The sequence below is a fragment of the Tachysurus vachellii genome, chromosome 14 (assembly GCF_030014155.1).
Source record: "Tachysurus vachellii isolate PV-2020 chromosome 14, HZAU_Pvac_v1, whole genome shotgun sequence".
NCBI classification, from domain to species: Eukaryota; Metazoa; Chordata; class Actinopteri; order Siluriformes; family Bagridae; genus Tachysurus; species Tachysurus vachellii.
Genome location: NC_083473.1, coordinates 2,263,186 through 2,273,471, shown reverse-complemented (window position 1 = coordinate 2,273,471; position 10,286 = coordinate 2,263,186). Strand labels below are relative to the sequence as shown.

The 10,286-nt window shown below is 43.3% G+C and overlaps 1 protein-coding gene across 1 annotated transcript in view; it reads right to left on the bottom strand.

The window, feature by feature from the left end:
- The window catches only part of ppt2b (palmitoyl-protein thioesterase 2b), a 13,639-nt gene extending 4,702 nt beyond the window's left edge, over nt 1–8,937 (bottom strand). The window contains exons 1-5 of the mRNA XM_060887316.1: nt 8,580–8,937; nt 4,113–4,266; nt 3,687–3,782; nt 3,336–3,443; nt 821–904 (exon numbers count right to left, since the gene is read on the bottom strand). Of these exons, the coding sequence (XP_060743299.1) occupies nt 821–904; nt 3,336–3,443; nt 3,687–3,782; nt 4,113–4,266; nt 8,580–8,720 (583 nt within the window). The 5' untranslated portion in view covers nt 8,721–8,937. The remainder of the gene's footprint in view (nt 1–820; nt 905–3,335; nt 3,444–3,686; nt 3,783–4,112; nt 4,267–8,579) is intronic.
- Between the last annotated feature and the right edge of the window lie 1,349 nt (nt 8,938–10,286).

Genomic DNA, 10,286 nt, shown 5'->3' with positions numbered 1-10,286 from the left:
TGTGAGAATGTGTGTGTGTCTGTGTGTGTGTGAGAGAGAGAGTGTGTGTGTGAATGTTTGTGTGTGTGAGAGTGTGTGTGTGTGTGTGAGTGTGAGTGTGTGTGAGTGTGTGTGAGAATGTGTGTGAGAATGTGTGTGAGAATGTGTGAGAGAGAGTGTGTGTGTTTGTGTGAGTGTGTGTGAGTGTTTGTGAGAGGTAGTGTGTGCCAGTGTGTGTGTGAGTGTGTATGTGTGTGAGAGAGTGTGTGTGTGTGTGAGTGTGTGTGAGTGTGTGTGTGAGTGTATGTGTGTGTGTGAGAGTGTGTGTGAGAATGTGTGTGAGAGAGAGTGTGTGTGTTTGTGTGAGTGTGTGAGTGTTTGTGAGAGGTAGTGTGTGCCAGTGTGTGTGAGTGTGTATGTGTGTGTGTGAGAGAGAGTGTGTGTGTGTGTGAGATTGTGTGTGAGTGTGTGTATGTGTGTGTGTGTGAGAGTGTGTGTGCAAGTGTGTGTGTGTGTGTGTGTGTGAGTATGTGTATGTAGGATGTGGTAGCCTAGTGGTTAAGGTGTTGGGCTACCAATCGAAAGGTTGTGTGTTTGATTCCTACGTCCACCAAGCTGCCACTGCTGGGCCCCTGAGCAAGGCCCTTAACCCTCAAATGCTCGATTGTATAAAAATGAGATAAAATGTAAGTCGCTAAATGCTGTAAATGTAAATGTAATGTAGGTCTGTGAGTGTGTGTGAGAGTGTAAGTGTGTGAGAGTGTAAGTGTGTGAGAGAGAGTGTGTATGTGTGTGTGTGTGTGTGTGTGTGTGTGTGTGTGTGTGAGTGAGTGTGTTTAACCTGTGGATTCCTCATGCATCCTCTCGTTGTTCAGTAATGCGAGATAATCACTGGTGTTTACGTACATGTCTCTGTGATGAGGGTCTGAGAGGAGAAAACATCAGAAACATCAAAAAACATCCCTCCATCATCCCTCCGTCAGTCCCTCCATCATCCCTCTGTCAGACCCTCCATCATCCCTCTGTCAGTCCCTCTGTCAGACCCTCCATCATCCCTCTGTCAGTCCCTCTGTCAGACCCTCCATCATCCCACTGTCAGTCCCTCCATCATCCCTCTGTCAGTCCGTCCATCATCCATCTGTCAATCCCTCCATCATCCCTCTGTCAGTCCCTCCATCATCCCTCTGTCAGTCCCTCCATCAGTCCCTCTGTCAGTCCCTCCATCATCCCTCTGTCGTCCCTCCATCATCCCTCTGTCAGTCCCTCCATCAGTCCCTCCATCATCCATCTGTCAGTCCCTCCATCATCCCTCTGTCAGACCCTCCATCATCCCTCTGTCAGTCCCTCTGTCAGTCCCTCCATCATCCCTCTGTCAGACCCTCCATCATCCCTCTGTCAGTCCCTCTGTCAGACCCTCCATCATCCCTCTGTCAGTCCCTCCATCATCCCTCTGTTAGTCCCTCCATCATCCCACTGTCAGTCCCTCCATCATCCCTCTGTCAGTCCGTCCATCATCCATCTGTCAATCCCTCCATCATCCCTCTGTCAGTCCCTCCATCATCCCTCTGTCAGTCCCTCCATCAGTCCCTCTGTCAGTCCCTCCATCATCCCTCTGTCGTCCCTCCATCATCCCTCTGTCAGTCCCTCCATCAGTCCCTCCATCATCCATCTGTCAGTCCCTCCATCATCCATCTGTCAGTCCCTCCATCATCCCTCTGTCAGTCCCTCCATCATCCCTCTGTCAGTCCCTCCATCATCCTTCTGTCAGTCCCTCCATCATCCCTCTGTCAGTCCCTCCATCATCCTTCTGTCAGTCCCTCCATCATCCCTCTGTCAGTCCCTCCATCATCCCTCTGTCAGTCCCTCCATCATCCCTCTGTCAGTCCCTCCATCATCCCTGTCAGTCCCTCCATCATCCCTCTGTCAGTCCCTCCATCATCCATCTGTCAATCCCTCCATCATCCATCTGTCAGTCCCTCCATCATCCCTCTGTCAGTCCCTCCATCATCCCTGTCAGGCCCTCCATCATCCCTCTGTCAGTCCCTCCATCATCCGTCAATCCCTCCATCATCCATCTGTCAATCCCTCCATCATCCCTGTCAGTCCCTCCATCATCCCTCTGTCAGTCCCTCCATCATCCCTCTGTCAGTCCCTCCATCATCCCTCTGTCAATCCCTCCATCATCCATCTGTCAATCCCTCCATCATCCCTGTCAGTCCCTCCATCATCCCTCTGTCAGTCCCTCCATCATCCCTCTGTCAGTCCCTCCATCATCCCTCTGTCAGTCCCTCCATCATCCTTCTGTCAGTCCCTCCATCATCCCTCTGTCAGTCCCTCCATCATCCTTCTGTCAGTCCCTCCATCATCCCTCTGTCAGTCCCTCCATCATCCCTCTGTCAGTCCCTCCATCATCCCTCTGTCAGTCCCTCCATCATCCCTCTGTCAGTCCCTCCATCATCCCTCTGTCAGTCCCTCCATCATCCATCTGTCAATCCCTCCATCATCCATCTGTCAATCCCTCCATCATCCCTCTGTCAGTCCCTCCATCATCCCTCTGTCAGTCCCTCCATCATCCCTGTCAGTCCCTCCATCATCCGTCAATCCCTCCATCATCCATCTGTCAATCCCTCCATCATCCCTGTCAGTCCCTCCATCATCCCTCTGTCAGTCCCTCCATCATCCCTCTGTCAGTCCCTCCATCATCCCTCTGTCAGTCCCTCCATCATCCCTCTGTCAGTCCCTCCATCATCCCTCTGTCAGTCCCTCTATCTGTTCCCTCATCAACACTCTATCCATCCATGCATCATCTCCTTTCATTCGTTTTCTCTACTTCTCCATCTCTCACACATCAATCATTGTTATGTACCACTCCATCCATCCATTTCTCTCAGTCCTCCCCATCACACCAGGTATCCTTTCATTTATCCTTACATGCACTGGAGCCTCTATTCATCCATCGCTCTATACATTCCTGTATTCATCTGTCCGTCCAGCTCTCAACCTCTCCCTTTCTCTATTCATGTCCATGTGCACTCTCATCCACACATCCATTTCTTCTTTTGTTTATTTCTCTCAGTCTATTGCACTGTCTGTTCATCCCTCCCTCCCCCTCCCCCCCTCTCCCCCCCTCCCTCTCCCCCTCTCCCCCCCTCCCTCTCCCTCCCTCTCCCCCTCACTCCCTCTCCCCTCCCTCCCTCCCTCCCACCTTCCCTCCCTTTTCCCTCCCACCCACCTTCCCTCCCTCCTTCCCTCCCTCTCTCCCCCCTTCCCCCTCCTCCCCCCCTCCCTCCCTCTCCCCCTCCCTCCCTCTCCCTCCCTCTCCCCCTCCCTCCCTCTCCCTCCCTTCCTGTACTCACCATTCCAGTAGTTGCAGATGGAGATCTTCTGACCCACAGCAGTGTAACACAGATGATAGAGTTTGGACTTGACAAATGTAGGGAAGAAGTACTTCAGATAGTCCGTGTCTACACACACACACAAACACACACACACACGCACATACACACACACACACACACACACACACACACACACACACACACACACACACACACACACACACACACTCAGAACTCACTCAAAATTTCCTACTTCTGCTCTGGAAACATTGCACACTGATGTTTGCTCTCTGTTCTGATGATGATGATATTTTTAATAATTCACTTCTGAACTAAATGTGATTTTAATGGTGAAGAGAACAGACTGACCTCCATACTGTCCAGCCTGAGGAGAGGAGAGAGAGATGAAGGAGTGAACGTTGTGGTCATTCAGTGTAGACAGGATTCCTCGACATATCAACCCTCCTGCATAGAGATAGAGAGAGAGAGAGAGAGAGAGAGAGTGAGAGAGAGAGTGAGAGAGAGAGAGAGAGAGAGTGAGAGAGAGAGGGAGAGAGAGAGGGAGAGAGTGAGAGAGAGCGAGAGAGTGAGAGAGAGAGAGTGAGTGAGAGAGAGAGTGAGCGAGTGAGAGAGAGCGAGAGAGAGAGCGAGAGAGTGAGAGAGTGAGAGAGAGAGTGAGAGAGAGAGGGAGAGAGAGAGAGGGAGAGCGAGAGTGAGATTTATCATGTTACAGTACCCATCTGTCAAGAGAAGATGGTAGAAGTCTAACAATCACACACACACACACTAACACACCTTGTGAGTAACAGATGAGGTGAACTCCATCTGCAGCGTTCTGTATGATGGGAAAAATGGCCTCCTTAAATCCCTCCACCTGCTTCCACAATGGCTTCAGACTGGCTGTGCGGTCAAACAGGTCAATTACAGACACATTCGTCCCGGGGTGAGACTGAGAGAGAGAGAGAGAGAGAGAGAGAGAGAGAGAGAGAGAGAGAGAAAGAGCGTGACAGAGAGAGAGAGCGAGACAGAGAGAGAGAGAGAGAGCGAGACAGAGAGAGAGATAGAGAGATAGAGAAAGAGAGAGAGAGATTTAGGATTTTAATGTGAATTAAAAACAATTTACAATTTAAAGAGACCACTTAGGGGGAAAAAGAGATGAAAGAGTTTGCTTAAGGACATGGATCAGGTGAGGGACGTAACTGAATTCCCCAAATAAACATTAGCTCATTTGTACCACACAACACCATCAACACATGCAGCAGCACAGTCACCTGACAGGAACAGGAGGTCCCCACATTTATAAATAAATAAATGATCACACTCTGCATGTGACAACAACCTCACACATGTCTGAGCTGTGGAGCTACACAAACAGACCAACTCTCTGTTCAAAATGTTGGGCAGAACTGGGAAGATGCTCTGCTACAAAAACACTACAGTTAGTCAGCTAAAGAGCAGCATGATGATGATAGTGAAGCACGGTGGTGTTAGCATCACGCTGTAGAGCTGCTTCTGTTCAACTGACACTACACTCATCACTAGTAACATACAAATCCCTGCATGGAGACTGTTTCAGGTGTCACCTGGTTGTGTAACTGGATAACAACAACAAAACAAAACAAAACAAAACAAAAAACAAAACAAAACAAAACAAAACAACACAACACAAAACAAAAACTAAAAAAGGGGAAGTTCATTATGGGGAAATCAGTCAGTCACAGATTACAATCATACGTCTGCACTGGGATCATCAGTTTACCACCACAACACACACACAGAGACAAATACACAAACACACAAGTCACACAGAGACACACACACAAACAAGTCACACACACACACATACACAAGTAACACAGACACAGACACACACACATCACACACACAAAGAGACAGACACAAGCGCACACACACACACACACACACACACACAAACAAGTCACACAGACACACATACACAAGTCACATAGAGACACACACGTCACACAGACACACACAAAGAGACAGACACAAGCACACACACACACAAGTAACACAGACACAGACACACACACACAAGTAACACAGACACAGACACACACACACATCACACAGACACACACACAAAGAGACAGACACAAGCACACACACAAACAAGTCACACAGACACACATACACAAGTAACACAGACACAGACACACACACATCACACACACAAAGAGACAGACACAAGCGCACACACACACACACACACACACAAACAAGTCACACAGACACACATACACAAGTCACATAGAGACACACACGTCACACAGACACACACAAAGAGACAGACACAAGCACACACACACACAAGTAACACAGACACAGACACACACACATCACACAGACACACACACACAAGTAACACAGACACAGACACACACACATCACACAGACACACACACAAAGAGACAGACACAAGCAAGTCACACAGACACACATACACAAGTAACACAGACACAGACACACACACACATCACACACACAAAGAGACAGACACAAGCGCGCACACACACACAAACAAGTCACACAGACACACATACACAAGTAACACAGACACAGACACACACACACGTCACACAGACACACACACAAAGAGACAGACACAAGCGCACACACACACATGCAAACGAGTCACACAGACACACATACACAAGTAACACAGACACAGACACACGTCACAGACACACACACAAAGAGACAGACACAAGCGCACACACACACACAAGTAACACAGACAAAGACACACACACACACACATCACACAGACACACACACAAAGAGACAGACACAAGCGCACACACACACACACACAAGTCACACAGACACACACACGTCACACATACACACACACAAGTCACAAAGACACACAAACAAACAGACAGAGACACCAGCACACACATGCATACACAAGTAACACAGACACACACACAAAAAGAGACAGAGACACAAGCACACACACACACACTCAAGTCACACAGACACACATACACAAGTCACACAGACACACACACGTCACACAGACACACACACAAAGAGACAGGCACAAGCACACACACACAAACAAGTCACACAGACGTCACACAGACACCCACACAAACAGACAGAGACACAAGAACACACACACACACACTCGTCACACAGACACAGAGAGAGAACAGAGACAGAGACAGACACACACATACACACACACACACACACACAGGTCCCACAGACACAGAGACAGACACACAGAGACAAAGAGACACACATTCACACAGACACACACTACTGGGCAGGTAAATTAGTAATCTGATCCCATGATCATGTTTATTACGCTTGTGATGTTTCACCACAATTAAAGAAGGAAACGCAGTAAAACTCACTTCACACTTCTGAGATGATTCGTGCTCTGACAGAATTCATAAACAACAAAAGCTTATCTATATATGTATTTATTTATTTATTTGTTTATTAATTAATTTATTTATAGATTCATGTTATAGATTAGATTTTAAATCAATCCAATCTTAATCCCTTCTCTCTGTATAGAATAAAGTACAGCTGTGTTTTAAACACGTCCTCACAGATAACAGAGGTTTCTGTTGAAACATAATAAAGTAAGATAAAAACTATCATGTGACACCTGAGTTACAGGACCACAGTCTACAGTAAACACGGCTAAACTTTAAAATACAGCTCGGTTCTGTAGAAACTTCACCGATTATTCTACCATAAAACACACAACCTTCAGATATTCTCTCAATAACATCAGACGTTACGATAAAAAGCCGTGCAGTTATAATAAAACATGAATTTCACATCGTTCCGAGACACAGAAGAGTCTTTCCTTTACACAAAGAGTCCAATCTAATCTAATCTAATGTACACAGCATACAGACGTGTGTGTAAATACATTAAAGCCTTATCGACGTCCAGTTTATCACGTTTCAGCAGGAGAAAGTATCCTGAGTAGAAATTATTATTCTTACTAAAGCAGAAAGAAATACGATTAAAGTCAATCCTGCTGATGTAGAAACGTATTATCAGATTAAATCATTTACAAAAATAAATTCAATTCAACTTATTCCTATACCGCTTATAACAATTTCCCATTGTCTCAAAGCAGCTTTAAAAAAAAAATAAATAAATATATAATATATAATGAGAAAAATAAAAAGAAATAAATATATAATAATAAGAATACAAATAAATAAGTGAATATATAAATTAAATTTTAAAATTAATTAAAAAAATATTTAAAATTTAAAATACTATATATTTATCCCTATCCCTAATGAGCAAGCCGGAGGCGACGGCGGCAAGAAAAAACTCCCTTGATAAAGATAAGAGGAACCTTGAGAGGAACCAGAATTCACACTGATTCACGCTGCTGAGGATCGGACCGATACGTAAAGAGATTTGATCGTGAGGTTTTCTAAAACTTATGGAAGGAGTCTCCAATACAAGAGAGTCAGAGATAAACACACACACACAAAGAGACAAATCCACAAACACACAAACACGACACATACACATACACACAAAGAGACAGATACACAAACACACACACAAGTCACACAGAGACACACACACACAAAGAGACAAATACACACATACACACAAAGAGACAGATACACAAACACACACACACAAGTCACGCAGACACACACACACACACAAAGAGACAAATATACACACAAACAAGTCACACAGACACACACACAAGTCACACAGACACACAAAGAGACAGAGACACAAGTGCGCACACACACACACACACAAGTCACACAGACACTGAGGATCGGACCGATACGTAAAGAGATTCGATCGTGAGGTTTTCTAAAACTTATGGAAGGAGTCTCCAATACAAGAGAGTCAGAGGTTAAAGCTGTAAATTTAAGCTTCCCAGCATCTTCAGGACACTTTGTGGTTTCTCAGTAACTCGGAGTCTGAGAGAATAAAAGAGAAGCAGATGAAGGGATGACGTAAAGGAGAACAGAAACTTGTTCAGAGTATTTGTTAGTAAACTGTAGAGGTATAAGAGCAACAAAACACGTGTGTTGTGCTGATGCAGAACAATACCTTTCTGTTGTGGGTTATTTCCCTGTAATAACACGACCCGCAGTAGTTTTACTGACTCTAAACATTCTTAAACAACGAAATGATGAAGTACTGAACACTTAAAGTCCCAGAACAGTGTGATGTTCAGTGCTGGTGTTCAGTACAACAGCTTTATAACAGAGTGTAATAAAGTTTCACCTGATTGATGTAACACTTGAGGTTGATGAAGTCAGCAGAAGTGTCGAATAGTCCATGGATAATGATGACAGGTTTGTATGCCATCACACACACACATACACACCACATTAACACTGAGCCCTGAACACACACACTCTTCATACTGAACAAACACTATTAAAACTGATCCAATAATAAATTAAATAATAAAAACGTCTCTTTTTCTTCTTTTTAAATGATCTAACCGTCTGTGTTTCTCTCTATCAGCTGCATTAACCATCACACATTCATCTGGTGCTGTTTATATCTGAGACACAAACTGACATCAACACTGTCTGCTTTCTAACAACATCATTTGCATCCGCTACTGTTTGTTCCGGTTTCAGGTGTTGCGTCACTTCCGCAAAATAAAAGCGTCCTCTATATTTAGACTTAGACCCTTGTTGGTGTGTTTGTTTATCATTATTATTATTATTATTATTATTATTATTATTATTATTATTATTATTATTATTTTTATTATTATTACTACTATTATTATTATTATTATTATTATTACTATTATTATTATTTTTATTATTATTACTACTACTACTACTACTATTATTATTATTATTATTATTATTAACAATAACTTTTCATACTCATATTTTATACGTTTGACTTTAAAGTAAATTTCATCGACAAGTCGGATTATAATTATAAAGTAGGAAATGTGAATCATCAAATCATCTGTATATTACACACTACTGCTGCTGTATATTGCACAAAAAGCATAATTTTGCACAATATTGTTATTTGCACTCCCACACTTTATGTACATTACTGATCGTTCATATTCCATATTCATATTATATATATTTTAACGATAACGATTTTGTTCATATTTTTCTATATTCATATTTTATACTCATACTGTCTATATTGTATCTCATCGTCTGCATTGTTTTCTTGTATAGTATGTACATATGTATAATATGTACCTTTGAGAGTCACAAATTGCTGGAACCAAATTCCTTGTGTGTGTCAACTCTGTCAAATCTGATTCTGATTCTGATAATTGTGTTATATTGATATAATCATATAATGTGTTTTTTAATCTCATTAAAGGTTGTTAATGTTCATAAAAACATCTGTACACACTGCTGCCTATTTCAGACTTTCTATATCTCCATTTTCCTTTCACTTTATTCTGATTTGAATATCAGATTTTGGACCTTCACTGAGATGAGACCGACACTGTGAGTATCCTGAGGACATCTCAGATGTTCCAGCTTCAGTCAGACCCTGTTTCATGAAGTGTCGGGACAACTACGTGTGGACTTTGAGGACGACAATCTTCTCATCAATACACAATTGTCTGTATATTTATAGCCACACCCTCCTGTGTAACCAATATAAGGATGAGGTTCCCCTTTGAGTCTGGTTCCTCTCAAGGTTTCTTCCTCTTCTATCTAATGGAGATTTTTCCTCACCACAGTCACCTGAGTCACATCAGACTTGTTCATTAAGAATAAATACAAACACATTTAAATATGACAATGTCAATGACGATGACAATTTATTTATACAGCACAATTAATTACAACTTCCGTCAACCAATGTGCTTTCCATTAGGTCATTAAATACAGAAAAACACACAACAAACAAACAACAAACAAACAAAAATATTATAAAATCGTACAAATATCCCATCATTCATATGCTTTTGAAAATAAAAATGTCTTT